Below are 16,847 nucleotides of genomic sequence, written 5' to 3' on the forward strand. Positions count from 1 at the left end.
CAAAAGTTATAAGGACAATTTAAAATATGAGCCAAAGGGGTTGTGATGGGAGTGGCTTATAAAGTTTCTCTTATGTAAATACGTAAAGTTTCTAGTGTAGAACATGGTAACACTTATGCCAAGTTTTTCACAATCGCTTTAAATACGTGTGCAAGGGTTTTTGGTCAATTGAGCTAAAAAAGGCCCATGATATATATATTCCCAAAGTTACCTTTTTTTATATGAAATATTACTCTTTCACGATGCAAGTATGTCCCATAATGTTATGACAATGCACTCAATAATTGGGTTCCGCACTTATATTTTCAAAGTCAATTGTGTCCTTACCTTTTACTATGATTAGGAATCAAATTGTGGGCTACTATGTAAAGATCCAAAATGTTGTTGCCCAATCTCTTTTTGCATGAAGGTGGATTGTTATTCGTGCTTGTGTATCAGGTATCATTATAGAGGATGTTGGTAGATATCCCACAATGTCATATGGATGTTTGTACCGTTCTCATGTAGTACGTTTGATTCATGCTCATCTTATAAATCCATACATTATTTGTACCATATCCATATAGTGGGCCTTGAATCACTCACATTCTAATATGAAGATTCATATGTACCATTTTCAATATAATAAGGATGGGGTTAGACAAGCATGAGAAGTGTTGCCACGATGTAGTAAGGTTGTATTCACACACTTGTTAGTGATAAGCAGTAGAGGACCTAGGAGCCTGTACACTACGAGAGAAACAAGACAGTGTCATTTCCAACCTCATGCACATTCTTGTGTGAATATTGATGTACCAAGTAGAAAATGACTTGTCGCAAGTAGGCCAACATGTTAAGCTAACTACACCATCCATATAGTACAAGCTTAATAATATATAGAAATTTGGGGTGTCAATCCAACCTAAGCATACATATGTTCCCTAAAACATGTGCCAAGCTATCAATGACACACGGACAATAATTAATCACGAGTAATATTAATGATAACGCTTTTATATCTATCCACCTTAAGTGCTTACTTGGTACTGGAGACTCTTAGCAATGATATAATATCATCTCTATCCAATTAGGTTTTGTATGAATGAAGTTAACATTTCAAGGTTTAGGCCTATGGAAGATCAGCCAATAGTAAGGTGAGGTGCTTCACACGTTCTATGCATGGAAATATAAGTATCTATAGAAGGTTGCGAACGACTTAAACTTTCTAGATGTGTGTTGAGACAATAAATAACCATGATATATAATAGATATTTTCAATGTTTATTACATATTTTATATTGATTTACTATCTTTAAACTACATAGTCCAAGCAAAGTGTTTTATGTCCATCACTCACATTAACAAGCCTAATGTTCCTATTTCCACTCTTGGCTTGGAAGATGTTGAAAACTACTCGAATGTTTTAAGTGGGTGAGTGGCATCAGTATTAGATCGCAAAGCTACTCACTGCTCATAACAAATTATTCTCGAATTGTTATGACAATTTGTAGCATTTTCTATACCTTGTGTCTCTTTTTTTCCTTGGTAGTAGTAATTAGTTACTATTGGATTTCGTCAACCCACTTTGGAGAAGTATGCAACATCCCCTCCACAAAATATGTGAAGCATTAGTGGGAAGCTTTAAAGCTTGCTTAGAGACCCATCAAGCACAAAGACATAATCGAGAGATGAGACATCTCAAAGGCCTTTGGTGTGGGTCAACATATGGCCAATCTTGCACTCTCATTTGATTTGTGCTTTTGTTCATTCCTTGAACAAGTGAATTGAATCATGAGATGCATATTATTTTGGTCTCATAGGTTGCATTGACATCTTTAAAGTCATTAATTCATTTATCATTCTTCTTCTCTCATATACATACATGATGATATAAACATTCAAGTCTGCATAGATGGCAACATACACTCATACGAATGTACTCACGACACGTGACGACACATAGACAACGTGTAAGTGATGCATGAGAGTGCATGTGCGCTAGTCTTAACATATCATGTGCTTCTTATACAAAGATAATAATCAATATTATCATGGTAGATACATGCATAGAAGGGAATGGAATCTTGTGTGTGAACTTTCCCCTCATTTCCACAAAGGGAATCTTCCTAGTAACAAGTAGAAGACGCATAATGATCTCACTCTAAGGGGGGGTCCTAATAATGCCAATAATTGTATGACAATTAGGAGTCACGAGGAGGAAGGTGACAAAATAATTAAGAATGATTTTTATAATGGAATCACATTTATTGGAATGCAAAGATCTTGTTTTACACCTCGTGTTTCAGATGGAAAGATAGCTTTGGTAATTACCACCACTAAATTACCAATGATAGAGAGAGAGAGAGAGAGAGAGAGAGAGAGAGAGAGAGAGAGAGAGAGAGAGAGAGAGAGAGAGAGAGATTATTAAAATATGTTTACATGAGGTTGATACAATTTATTGGGAAAAGGGGGGGGGGGGGGGAGACAAGCCGCAAGATGGAGAGGATCATTGAACCTTATTTCTCTCAAATTTTTGATGAATTTGATGTTGCATTTTAAAGAATGATGAGGATCGAAGAAGCCTGGGTTCTCTCAAAATTCGGTAACTTCAACACGACGACGTAAAACCAAATAATTGTGAAGTGTCAAATGGGACAAGGATCGGGCGCAGGTCGCTCTCTCAATATGTACTGATGATGATAGATAAGAGCCATTGGGCACGATAGGGCGGAACAAAAAACCACGAAGAAGAGAGGTAAGAGAGAGAGAGAGAGAGAGTGTGTGTGTGTGTGTGTGAGTGCGCGTGTGTTTGACTAGGTTGGTTCCCTTGTGTGCAGACCATGGCCATGTTTGCTCCCTTGAGTCTTCACCACCTCTCTTTTGAAAGACATAATAAATAAGTAATAATTTGAGATTAAAAACTCCCCCCAATTTGATCACATAACTCTCTTATTTCATGGCGTTGAAACATGGTCGGACAAAGTGTGAAACCAAAGACTCGGAAGTTTTTAATTAAAAAAGAAAGGAGAGAGAAAGTAATATTAATTTAAATAAATAAAATAAAAGAATTTAAATAAACCCCATTTCTACATACATACATACTGCCCCCCAATTTGTTTTTTTATTTTTTCACCCAAATAAATAAATTCATTCGCAGATAATTGTATATATGTGCGTGTGTATACATACATACATACGCATATTTACTCAATCATGGCGTGATGTAATTAGTGCTAATCAGTCACTAATTGTCCTTTCCCCCAACACTAACCGCACTCAGAAGCAGGTCTGCTGTTGCCTAATTTTATAATTAGTGGCCATGTCTATGGACAGCAGGAGCCATCAGCGCGCGCTAATGACTCATTCCTTTCATCATCATCATTATCATCATCATCATCATCATCATCATCATGCCTGCCCGTACTAACATCTAATCCCTCCCGCAATTAGGGTCTGCAGGCCTCCCCTAATCCTGGAATTAGGCAATGCTATATAATTAGTGATTCAGAAGCAGTAAATCCCATACCCTAATTAAAAGAAAGCTCTCCCTGCCCTGCTCTGAGAGTCTGAGCTCCACCACGAAATCAGTAGTAGGATTAGTGTTTGTTGGCCGTCTGATGCAACCCCAGCAAGCCATGGCTGCTGCTGGCTCAGCCCTCCTTGCCCCTGCCGGCTCTCAGCCCGCTGGCACCACCATATCTGCTGTGGAGCCATCGCCATCTGGTCTGCTATGCCCCCAGGTCTCCATGGCCTGCGATGGTGCAGCAGGGCCAACAAAGTCCGCTGAACAGACTGATTCTGATGCCAGACCCCCCCCTGTGGCCTCCGGAGGCCCTCCGCCACATCCCATCCACAAACTGCTGAGCACAGGGGTCGCTTGGAGTGCCAGCACCTGTAGGTACAGGGAGTGCTTGAAGAATCATGCAGCTAGCCTTGGCGCTCATGCTACGGATGGGTGTGGAGAATTCATGGCAGGTGGAGAAGAAGGGTCTGTAGAGGCCCTCTTCTGTGCAGCTTGCAGGTGCCATAGGAACTTCCACAGAAGAGAAACAGTTCTAGAATCATCACATCCTCCTCTTCTTCCTCTTCCTCCTCCTCCTCCTCCTGCTCCTCCTGCTCCTGCTCCTCCTCCTCATCACCATCATCAATATGCACCCTCATCAAACATATATTGTGATCAACTGTACCCCCATCCTACCAATATGCTAAACCCTAGATTCACAGGAACCCTAGGTAGCAATATCAGCAAAAGGAGTGTGAATTTGTCGGATCGACAGCTTTCTCCTGTAGCAGACGGAATGCCGCCGAGCCGCCGCCGCCATCGCCATCGCCATCGCCTGGCATTGCCGGCGAACACTCTTCCTGCGCCGCCCACTATGATGATGGCTTTCAACAATTCTCACCACATTCATGAGCTTCATCATCAGAATAATGAGGAGGAGGAGGAGGAGGAGAAGGAGGATGATTCCAACATGAACCTTGAGTTTGGTTATACCAAACACAAAAACTATGGGATCCAATATAACCATCATTTTATGTCCATGTCCCCTACCTGTCTCATGAACTCTACTACTACTACTACTACTACCACTACTAGCCTTAACCATAACCATAACCAGAAGAGGTTTCGAACCAAGTTCACTTGTGAGCAGAAGGAGAAGATGTGGCATTTCGCCGAGAAGATCGGATGGCGATTCCAGAAGGACGATGACGATGCCGTCCGGAAGTTCTGCACCGAAGTCGGTGTGAAACGGCACGTGCTCAAGGTGTGGATGCATAACAATAAGCACAACCTCCTTGGTACCAAGGTCAAAGCAATGAGCCCCAATACTTAGAGCTCAAGGTGTGGATGTATAACAATAAGCACAAGTTCCTTGGTACCTAAGGTCAAGCAATGAGAGCCTGAATACTTGAGCTCAATGTGTGGATGCATAAAAATAAACACAAGTTCCTTGGTACCAAGGTCATGCAATGAGAGCCCGAATACTTGAGCTCAAGGTGTGTATCCATAACAATAATCACAACTTCCTTGGTAGCAAGGTCAAGTAATGAGCCCAAATACTTGAGCTTAAGGTGTGGATGCATAACAATAAGCACAACTTCCTTGTTACCAAGGTCAAGCAATCAAAGCCCGAATACTCGAGCACCAACACCTCTCTACATGAGCCAAAAAAGATCACCCGACGATGACGATGACATTAGACCATTTATCTAACATCGGATGTGATCGATCGGGTTGAGTGAGTATGAGTCTCAAGCTTTTCAACTTGCTTGGATATTCCAAATCTGATGCCTTGGTCGTCTCTTTCGGGTCGAATATTCAGACCGTCAACACTAGGGGGTCTGTATGTTGGTTGAAGGATATTCAATCGATTCAGGGAAAAGTTCGGTTCATTCAATGTATGGTCGAATAAACCCAATCTGTATTGTCGATGCCAACCAAGACGACGGAAAAAAGAAGAAGAAGTCCACAGCCATTCGCCACATTAGATTTGGAAAGTCTCATTGTAATGGGTGTCTCTTCTAGTCACATGAATAATGTCAAATATCATGTGTTTTAGTAATGTTGTTGAGGACTCCCCTAGTGTAATCCACAATTGAAAGATAGAACTTTATACTTAGTTGTTTTGATCAAATACAAAGTAATGCAATTGCAAACCTATAGATCTTTATGATTCATTAGTTTTAACACTTCATAAGCATATTTTGGACACCTTCTTTATGTACTCACCTTCCGTAACCTCTATAATCTACAATGTCTCCTTCTTCACTTCTTGAGATTTGCGTAATTCTTTAAATAACAACATCATAGTATGCAACGTGCATCTAATCCATATGCCATGAGAAATTACTTGATTTGTTTCGTTGATTTGATATATGTATTATGTGTCATGATTTCTGACATGTAGCATAGGTTAATAAAATGTCTATGTTGCATGGGTTTTTTAGTGTGAAAACCAATAGAGAAACTACAAAATTCAGAATGTGTTGTCCTTCACACTCAGAATTTTTGTTTCCGATGTATGACATTTTGTTCCTATTATTGGGAAATATAGGTGTGCATTTCGGATATGCTTAATGGAATAAATGCTTTGAAGCATACCAAACAACCAATGCTAGTTCACCAAAGGATTTTCTTGAATGCATTCATTGGTCCTCAACATTCACAAAGTGATGTAGGTGCACAAACAAATCAATATCACCAACTTGTCTCTATTCATTCAAGGACGGTTATTGCTTGGGGGCATTGGCTCAAATGTACCCTCTAATGTGTCCCTTACAAAGGACTTCCAACACTCTTTGGAGAGCATACAAGGTTACCTCTTTTCAGAACTCGTTTGGAGGGAAGATTAAGGAGGAGATTATTGTAATTCTTTGATTGGTCCAATGTGCCATGCTATTGGTCTCTTGAGGACGATAAATATCTTGGGCATGGGATCCTTTACGGTCATAAAGGAAAGAATGCACACACACATTGCTTGAAAGAGGGATATTTGTGCATTTGAGAACGTGTGCTCAATTGTTATGCTCCATTCCAAAGCATTAAAATCGGGAATATTACTGAACATCAAGAACCAATTATTGACTCCACTTAATACGTGAAAATGTTTAACTTTGATTTTGTAAGTTTGAGGACAAAGATAAAATCTCTCTCTCTCTCTCTCTCTCTCTCTCTCTCTCTCTCTCTTAGTATCAAGTTAGTACCATGTTAGTTTTACGAACTTATGTAGCCATGTTCAAATCTTACTATATACCTATTGGATGGTAATGTGTTAAATGCAAGTTTTCAGTTACCCATGCATTGACGTTTAAATATTTTGAGATGCACAACTCATATGCTAGTACGGAATGTAGGGTTTGAATGCTTGACTTTCTAGTCTCTATTGTACAACCTTGTGTATTGAGCCACATCCATGTAATCTTCCCACCACCCACCACCCACATCCCCAATCCCTCTCTCTCTCTCTCTCTCTCTCTCTCTCTCTCTCTCTCTCTCTCTCTCTCTCTCTCTCTAAGTAACCCAAAATTTCAAAATCAAGGTTGTATTGGTTCTCTTTAGTGATTCTTTAGAAAAGTATGCTACACTAATATAAGTTCAAAATTTGTGTGCACCCAATCATGATAATGATCCTTAATACATTTCTCAAATGTTGACGCACATGCCTAGCCTACTCTTTTTTCTTTTTAAGATTACTTTGGTAAGTCTCCATGTCATATTTCTTTGTTTTAAGGGTTTTGCATTAAAATGACTATATTCTTGATCATGCATAAATTTCACGGATCTTTTCAATGCTACCACATTATAAACATGGGTGTGCCGCATACTATAGTTAATCTATGACTTCTATATTATTGAAGGAGGGTTCAGTTTTGGAGAAGGACATCATATGCATATAGGCAAAATGCAAATGTTGTTAAGAAAGAATATCATCATTGTCAAGTATGTAGAAAGTGGAAATTCTTTATAATACTTAAATAACCATGTTTCACTATGGCATGCTTATCTTTTACTTGCATATACAAGAAGAATGCCTAGTAATAATTGGTTCACGAGTTCCCCACTTCATAAGATACAATAACCTCATTAATAAGATGAGAACTAGGGGTAATAAGTTAGTGTTTCTTTGCATATTAAAATCGCCATAGACGTGGATTACAAAAATTGCATCACATCAAAACAACTAACAAAACTACAAAAGTTGTGGATGTGTCCTTTGCTTGCTATATGAACATGTTTCCAATATAATATAGCACCCATTATTTATTTATTTTTTGTCTTCAGTGACACTTATCATAAATGACATTATTTAACACATTTTACTACTACGCTCGATGAGAAATTTGAATCGATTCAACTTCAGCTATAAGTATAAAATAATCGGCCTCAAAAACCTCAATTGTTAATTTTAATGGCATAACGAATGCATGTGCAAACTATCAAAATGCAACAAACCAAATTTAGTGTCTACACAAATTCATAATGTTCTTGGATTAACCGAAAATCAATGTGGCTTGCATTCAACGTGCGTAAAAAGGTGTCGGAACAAGTATTATAGTGGCTAAAGTATTGCTTCGAGTATGAATTTAAGCGCATAATGAACAATTATATTATCACACCAATTACAAAAGATCAACTTTCCACCAATGTACCCTATACAATTTCGAGTTGAGGAGGCTATTAGAACTTTCAAGTAGACTAGACTAGCTGAATTTGAAGGAAAAGCAAAACATAGGGCAATAGTTTAGTGTCTCCATTTGTACCACAATTTTGGATAAGATTACATTGTTGCAATCAATCATTGCTTTAAAACTAATGAAGGTAAAGTTTTTTTTATTTTACCAAAACAATTAATGCCTTAGAAGTAAATATTAATACAATTCTCACATATACAAAATCACACAAAAACATTTCATATTGGGCATAAAACACTCAAGGTTTTACAAGATAACACAAGATATTTTGACCACACATGACATGCACTTCTTTACATTTCCTTCACGCATAATAGCATCATGTTATCACTTCTTTTCTTGTGTACGCAAAAGTCAAAGGTAAATAGTGCAAAGCCATACATTTAGGAGCAATTGTTGGCATGCATGACCTCAAACTAAAAGTAGGAATAGTGTTTAGAGATAATAAACAATTACAAAAAATACTTGTCCAACCAAGGGGGTAAGATCAACTTTACTCAAAACATCAATGCATAACTCTAGTAACAAGGAACCTATTGAAAATATTAATTTTGCATTTACCAAAAAGTAAGAGTTCAAATATCAATACAATAATCAATTTCATTTCAACATTGAAGTTGAGCTTTCTTCACTACTTAATAGGCTAAACATATGTAGTTTAGTGTGAACTAGAAGTTGGCAACAAGTCAACTCCAACTGAATCCAAACTGTTAAGCCATTTTTAAACGGTTTGGAGGATCAGCTCAGCTTTGTTTAGGCTTGAGCTTTCTTAATTGGTTTGAGCCCACTTCAATTCAGATCAAGTCCTTCCAAATCAATTAATCCTCGACCAATTTAGGGATAAGCTCAATCTGGTTAGGTTGACATTTGGACCTAAACTGATTAAGCTAAAACTTAACCATTTCCAATTCCTAGTGCAAACCATTATCAACTCAATATGTCTTAAATGCACTAATTTGACAACTAATCACCCAATTTAATTCTGAACTTTATTAATCAACTAAATTGAGTAGGGTGACTACATAAAACCAATGTAAACTCTGTATTCATAGCATATAATAGTTTGGTTTAATTAATTATAGCATAAAAAGAACCACAATACCTTTAAACTAGAATTATTAAACAATCTGTTTGCAAGCTCAAACGAAGTGGTTCAAGAGATTAACCTACATTTTTGTGCAAACCAATATTTTGTGTTAATTTTGTACAATTCTTTCAAGAAATAGTCTTCCAACCAAGAGTCTCCTACTAAAAAGTAAATGAGAAAATATTATGTCTATATGAAAACTTTAAAACTAATTGATCCATATTAATGCCCTATAATCTCCATCGTGTACACAATAGTGCATAAGAGTTTCTTAAACTGATTTTGAACACCTAAGGCTAAATCATGCATGCAAAAGGCATTTGAGCATTTTATCGATGAAAATACAATATTATTCTACATAATTGGAATCCAAAGAACATGCTTTCGTACATATAGTTTGAATCCAATTCTTTCCTACACCTAGAACTCACTCAACACATCCATGAAACGATATATACCAGCTTGTACATTCTCTAGAATATTGTAGTTGTGCAATACCATTGTAGTAGTGAATGCAATGCATTTTAATTGTGTGCATATAATGGCATTGCAAATATTGCACAATCTATGCACATTATAAAAAAAGACAGAAAACATAATATATATCAATTAGTTGGGTCTCATCGCAAAAAAGCATTAATATATTGCAGTCAGGTAAGACAAATTCATAATCGAATCATTTTTCAAAATTATTGGCCATTCTTGAGTGCTTGAAAATAAAACAAATTTGTTAAGTTTCAAGTGTTTTCACTAAAATATAATAGAATTAACATTCAAAAATCTAATCTAACCCAATAAACCAATACAAAGGATTAAGAAACACCCATTACAATAAAAGAGTTTAGCATTCAAAAATTTAATTTAGTTTAATAAAGCAATACAAAGAATTAAGCAGATTTACCATATAATAAAAAAAATGTGTAATCTGGGCAATATAAAATTGGATGGCTTATCAAGAGTCAAGTCGAATAAGCGTATTCATGTATGTGTAGTAAGAAAATATCACAAAAAATCGTCGATACCTACAAAACAGATGTTCAAAAAACTAGTTTTTAGCAATTGTGAGAAGTTTTGATAAAAATGGCAAACATATGTAAGGTGTCCCGAATAACACATACCATAACCACTGTGAGGCGTGTCGTCTCATAGCTCTGATACCTTTCATTGGCTCTTTGTTCGCAAAGCAATGAATATCTCTCCTATTTCTATTTGTCCACATTGTGTAAAGAGCTGATATGGGTCCAAAATATTTACATGTGATGTTCATACTTTCCTGTACATATTCCAAAGCTCATCTGAGTTATCATTGTGGTATAACTAATACTTTCAAAGAGTATATGAATATATACATACATTCAAAGGTTGTATACACACACATATCTATTCTAGAAAATAAGTAATTTATTATATGAGTAAAAAACAGTTAGATCTTGAAGCTACTAGATTGTCAGAGTAATCCTAGTGGTTGATGTGAGTATATTATGCACATACATATTTTAACTGATAAAATCATGTGCCAATCTTTCTTGTAAACGAAATGTACAAATTAGAAACTATGTACAATCTGAAGCCCTACCAGACTCCAAGCCTCGATGCAGTTTTGAGTCCCATGATTCTTAATACAGCTCAGAAGATACGCACTGTAAATGCCAGATTGTTTCAGAATGATTAACAATAGACATTACTTGCTAGAGCATATCAACTAGTTTCATATATTAGGAAATTAAATACAATAATTAGTGTATACATATGATAGTGTAGCCTATGTTGAATCCCGGATATGATGTTATGACCCCATTCTCCATATATAAAAGGAATAGTAAGAAAATTTGGGAAAAGAAGAGCTAGTAATTCAAGGGATAAATGTATCATTTCTATTTCCAATAAAAGTTTTTGGAGCTGCAATACAGAATAGAATTTGTAAAAACAACAAGCTTTCCTTTTTAACGTCTAATAAATGGATGGAAATTTTCTTTTCTCTTTTTCCGAGATCCTATACACTTATATTTATGAACCTGTGAGGACAAAAGTATATACCAGACACCACGATATACAGAAATATGGTTTGGATGACCCGAAATTCCATAGTTATCGAAAGTTATCATCTGGAAATGAAAGCAAAAGTCACTATTGGCAAGAACCTAACCGTAGATAATAAAAAACAGAGAGTAGCATATCATGTTAAATGGAGATTATTTAAGGCATCATAAGTAAAAACATGAAGATTTCTCAGGGACTAAAATGTCAATATCGATAAGCAAGTAAAAGGATTCCCAATGCTAGCCGATAAAATGTATGGAGGATGTATCTAACTGACCATACTTCAAGATACTCTAATTCCTTCCAAAGAAACTTTGTATGCATTATGATGCAGAAAAACCAAGAGCAATCATGATTCAGATAGAATAGAGAGTAAAAAGATCTTACCGCCTCGATGTTATGTAATGAAATTAACCTCTTCAATTCTTCAACAATCAAATCTAGATTCCATATCATATTGTGACCATCCTGTATAAATCCAGCCAGTAAGAAAATTTTCGATTATTTATCTTTGAGTTTTAAAACAGCATAAACAAATGGCTAATTAGAAACACCATATATTCACAATCTTATATATCCTAAACTGAATAGCATATAAAAATATCTTATCAAAAAATACATGTACCTCACCTGAAGATCTGGATGATTTAATATCTCAATATTCTCCATTGGCACCTGAAGATTACATACAAATAATTTTTGAAATAATGGAAAAAGTAGCCTGGACTTCAAGTCAGGATTGTTAAAAAACATACATTAAAGACAGAACATGCAGACATCAGTTCTTGCATCCTAGTTAAACCCAAACCTTCCGCATTTCCTGCACAGATAAAATAATCAGTCATGTTAGATTTTAATACATGAGACTTGATTGTAATGTTCTCCATCAAGATACCCACTCTATGTCTTGTTTGGTCTAATAGGCCATTTTGGCCTCTTAAAAGGAGGTAATTCTTTCTTTCTTTCTTTTTAGGAGAAAGAGTGCTATTCATTTTAGGTCAGGGGAATCTACCCTACAGAGATGGGCACAGGTAATCTGGTTCTTGGAACTGCATTTCAGCTAATTGTATTTGAGCAGCATACACACATAAATGTGTACTGGTACACGTTAGAATGCCCTTTAAATACAGAATTGTGCCAAATACAATAATCTTGGTCTTAACAAAATGGTTAACATAGAGGATTTCTTTCTTCATAAAATATACGTAGAGCAACTAGTTGTTGTAGACCTCTATAAAGACTCTCACTTTTGACACCCTGCTGATCAAATTACTGTAGCTATGTCTGCCTCTTCAAACAAGTTTATATTTTTTTAAATGTCACCTTTCAGACATCAAAAAAACCTAATGCTTGAAAAAGTAGAAACTCTAGAGTCTTACCCTGATTTCTTTTGCTACAGTTTTACCCATCTTACTTTGTTGCTTTTCTAGAAGTTCTCTTTGCATTGTTTGCCCATCTTACAAGTTGTCCTTAGCATTTTCTGATCCAGCTCACTGTCCTTCATATCCAATGTTACGTGAATTTTGAATGAAGGCTTAGGTTTCCCATATTTTGTAAGGTAGATGCTCAAACATCTTCATCATGACTAGCATTTTTAGAGTCAAGTAATTGGAAAGGCTAAGAACTTTTAAAAGACCGATCACTAAAGAAAGAGGGACTATTGATCCGCCCCTATGCAACAGACATTGAACTATAAGATCCTACAAAAGATGTACAATTCTAGTTATACCTATCCTCACGAATCATAAAAATAAATATTCAACCATGTTCGCTTACCTAGCACAAGAGGAACAAGGAGTGTTACAATCAAGGATTAAATCAGCATCACCACTATAGAGCACCATGACACACCACCAATCTCTTGCAAAGAATCCTTGTGACCAAAATACTAGTGAAATCCTGCAACTTTCAATAAAATCTGCAATTTCTTGTGGCCATAACACAGATATGAATTCTCCTAGAACAGATCTCCTCAGAAGACAATTTAGTGAACTGCCAAGGATGGAGTAGTAGTAAGATATACAATAGCACCTATGAAACCCTAAATTCTAGAACATAGAAAACCGCTAAGAATGCAGCGGGTGACAGAAGGCAACTAATTCTCTTATACCATTTTGAAAGAGCAAAACAATGTGGATAATCAGAGAAATAAGCAAATGAAATGGAATTGACAAAATCTGCAGATAAATAGCAAAAAATATTGAGAAGAGAGCAAAGAGGATATATATGTATATATATAAAGATATACACAAGGGGATAAATCATTTGTACAAATTTGCTAAAATTCAGAACTAAGTGTAAAGATTGTAGGATCTAGTCCTGGGTACTGATAAATCTAGGAAACTAGTTTAAGTCAAAAAACTTTCAACATTAAAATAACAAATCCAGCTGTTCAGATTGTGATGTATCCAGAAGTTAGAGAAGAGGCTTACCGTTGGATAAACAAATGATCCAAACATTGTAACAACCGAGAGAGTCCAACGACAGAAGAGTTGGAGCAAAGAACCTAGCATAAAAAACAAATACAAAAATGTTAACAATGAGCACAAGACCATGATGAGAAAGGGATAGATCTAGAATATACTTACATTGACTCATCATCTGGATGAGCAATGACAAGGAGAAGGTTCTTCTTCATTCCAGGGTTTTGTTTAGGAAGACCATGCAATGAAGGGAGTGGTTGAGGGTATGGCAAACAAACGAGCAAGATAAGCAAGCAGAGGAACCATGCCAAAACAAGGGCTCCCAAGATCATCAGCAACATCATTTGATATTTCTAAGGTTCAGCAAGACAATAAGATCTTACTCATGAAAATGTTGATATGAAACTATTTTTTATATTTGTGAGCTTTTGCAAGAAAACAATAATTAATGATGACAACGTTTATGTGAATTCATCTTTTATATTTCTAAGTTTTTGCCAGAGATCAAGGTTTTGATTATGACACCATTTCATGTGATATATCATGCTTGATAAAAACCAAGGGGAATAGAATTCAAGTGTTGCATACTGAAACAATACAACCTTCAATAGAATGAATACCGTAGGAAAAACAATTGATCACATCGTTTTTGTACGGGCTAAATTTATAAAGCTTCTTTTACCCCTTTGCTGTCTTAATGTAAAAAGCACATATAATCAAGATATGTACAGACATCTTCTATTTCATATGTATTCAGATTTGGAGCACATACATGTTCGTGTGAACGGCCCCCTAAAGCTATATATCATGCAAATCTGCTGTCATGAATAATCCACTCAGGTTCTGTTTCAAGAAAGTTTTATCTCACTCTCCTAATACAGTTGAAATTGCAGCCGTGAATGCTTTCAACAGAAAATAATAAATACAATCAAATTAAAAATGTGAATGCTTTCAATTTCCAAATTAGCTTAACATTTCCAAGTGAACTCTATGTGGTTCCTTCATGGCCTCCTTTGGGTCTCAATAACAAATGGATTGTAACGGTATAAAAATCTATCCTCTCAGAGGAATCAGTTCAATCATGAAAGGAAAAGGTATGAATAGCTTTGATTTTGAGAAACAAACCCAAAATAGAATTCTACTGCATTACCAACACCACAGGAAAAGAACCCTTTCTTGTTCTTGGAAATACCATTGGCTAGTTGGGGTTTATTGGTCTGAAAAGAAAGCATGCGAGTGTGTACAATGATTTCTCAATGTCTTCTTTCAACTTCATTAAAGAACTAGCAACATGATTTTGCTACTGTTTGTAGCTTATACTTAATTCTCCAGCAAGGTGCTCTTATGAAACATAACCCTCACCACGGATGTGACTGGTGATATTTCTCGAATTGCTTGAACATGCTTCGGATTCCTTATATAACTCCACGTCAGGTTATTTTACTGTGCTTTGGCTTATACTTAATTCTCCAGTAAGGTGCTCCTATGAATCATAACCCTCACCACAGATGTGAGAGATGATATTTCTTGAATTGCTTAAAAATGCTTCGGCTTCCTTATATAAACCCATGTCAGGTTGTTTTACCGTTCTTTGGCTTATACTTAATTCTCCAGTATGGAGCTCTTATGAATCATAACCCTCACCACAGATGTGAGCCATGATATTTCTTGAATTTCTCGAACATGCTTTGGCTACCTTATGTGAAGCCATATCAGGTTGGTTATTGTTTTTTCGAAACACATATGTGAGCACCATACTTTTAGACACAAAAATATGAAGATCAAGTAAACGCTTTATGTCATTTTTCACTTCTATAATGACAGGGAAATTTACTTGTGGCAAGTCTATAGTCTACAACCAGATTTCATGTCTGGATGGGTAACCAAGAAGAATTTTTACATCATCTGCCCACTGGATTTGGCACTCAGCCTTGACATAACTGAACAATTTTGTTGGTGATAAATCAAGCATTCAAGAGCCAATACGAAGTTTCTGGCACCTGACCTAGGCATGGCACTACTTACGAGATTAAGGAACATCCATTGAAATCATACCAAGGAGGTCTATGATAAAACCTAGCACGAAAAAAAACAACTTTTATGATACTGCTGGAATGCATTATAGTAACAAGACTGCAACTAATCTTTCTCTCTATATATTTTCCTGGTTGGCGATCCTACACTCAAAGAAGAACCATTGATAATACAATCACAAACAGAACGAGTGACTCAGTTGACGAAATTTCATCAAAATGAGAGGTTTCCAGAAGTTCATAGTTTTCTTTTACTTTCTATGGGAAGGGGCTAATCTTAGCCTATTTTACTCCAGAGCGTGTAGGCAATTTACACAGAGCACCCAGGAATTTGATCTGCTTAAAAATAGAATGTACAAATGAATGAACACTCTTCGTAGAATTCAAGATATCTTACGTTTTTTAAAAATCTATTAAAACGAAACGTATTAGCCATCTCAACTCTTGCGAAAGCAGATGGCAGAAAGGATTGAAACGAACTTTACAGCGGAAGAATGAGATGGACGAGGGAGAACATTTTAAACAGACTTACCGGTTTTCGAAGCCACAGAAGAAGAAGAAGAACGAGAAAAAGAAGAAGCGGAAAAAGATGAGGAGGAGGAGGAGGAGGAGGAAGGTCCTACTGTTGAAGAGAAGAGGTACGTCCCTCCAGATAATGGCGGGAGAAGAAGAATGAAGCAATGCGGAATGATCTTCCTGTTGAAGAAGAGGTATGATTCTGCAGTGGAAGAAGACTGTCGTAGAAAAGATGGATTTCCTGTTCAAGAAGAGGAAGGAGGAAACACATTATACATTACACATTCTTTTCTTTAACTGATTATTTCCCGGTTCGGTTCGGTTTGAGCCGAAACCGGCAGACGGAAAGAAAGAAAGAAAGATATATTAACGTCTTGTAAGGCCAAATTTGGCCCATCACACATCTTGGTTTACAACAAAAATGGGGTATTTACCCATTCATTGAAAGAAAAAATAAAAAACAAAACAAAATAAAATAGAACTTAAGTTAAATGGTTCTACTAAAAAAAACATCTTCTATAAGGAAATGGCTTTTTACTTGGCCTAGTTTCATTTCCATCCAAGTCTCTCAAAAAG

General features: G+C 36.3%; 2 protein-coding genes across 9 annotated transcripts; one reads left to right on the top strand and one right to left on the bottom strand.

The window, feature by feature from the left end:
• The first annotated feature begins 3,214 nt into the window (after window positions 1-3,214).
• On the top strand, window positions 3,215-5,654 carry LOC147858177 (zinc-finger homeodomain protein 1-like). 5 transcript variants are annotated; one of them, XR_015530517.1, is made up of 3 exons: window positions 3,215-4,787; window positions 4,866-4,981; window positions 5,053-5,654. XR_015530517.1 is itself a non-coding variant. In XM_087327641.1 (2 exons), the coding sequence occupies exons 1-2, from the start codon at window positions 3,597-3,599 to the stop codon at window positions 4,875-4,877; spliced, it is 1,203 nt and encodes a 400-aa protein (XP_087183767.1). In that variant the 5' UTR covers window positions 3,215-3,596; the 3' UTR covers window positions 4,878-5,654. The 5 variants fall into 5 exon arrangements, 2 of the variants coding, with proteins under 2 accessions (XP_087183767.1, XP_087183766.1); XM_087327641.1 differs by having other exon boundaries at window positions 4,866-5,654; XR_015530515.1 differs by having other exon boundaries at window positions 3,217-4,981.
• Window positions 5,655-9,973: 4,319 nt separating this feature from the next.
• Window positions 9,974-16,508, bottom strand: LOC147858178 (putative N-acetylglucosaminyl-phosphatidylinositol de-N-acetylase). 4 transcript variants are annotated; one of them, XM_087327924.1, is made up of 10 exons: window positions 16,288-16,508; window positions 13,888-14,075; window positions 13,732-13,805; window positions 12,055-12,119; window positions 11,930-11,974; window positions 11,687-11,767; window positions 11,297-11,364; window positions 10,836-10,899; window positions 10,378-10,532; window positions 9,974-10,281 (listed from the first exon to the last, which is right to left on the bottom strand). In XM_087327924.1, the coding sequence occupies exons 2-10, from the start codon at window positions 14,064-14,066 to the stop codon at window positions 10,212-10,214; spliced, it is 801 nt and encodes a 266-aa protein (XP_087184050.1). In that variant the 5' UTR covers window positions 14,067-14,075; window positions 16,288-16,508; the 3' UTR covers window positions 9,974-10,211. The 4 variants fall into 4 exon arrangements, with proteins under 4 accessions (XP_087184050.1, XP_087184049.1, XP_087184051.1 ...); XM_087327923.1 differs by lacking the exon at window positions 16,288-16,508 and having other exon boundaries at window positions 13,888-14,246; XM_087327925.1 differs by lacking the exons at window positions 12,055-12,119; window positions 16,288-16,508 and having other exon boundaries at window positions 13,888-14,244.
• Between the last annotated feature and the right edge of the window lie 339 nt (window positions 16,509-16,847).

This window comes from Azolla caroliniana, unplaced genomic scaffold, assembly GCF_043228905.1.
Source record: "Azolla caroliniana isolate FFs.n. ecotype wild unplaced genomic scaffold, voAzoCaro1.0.p SCAF_11, whole genome shotgun sequence".
NCBI lineage: Eukaryota > Viridiplantae > Streptophyta > Polypodiopsida > Salviniales > Salviniaceae > Azolla > Azolla caroliniana.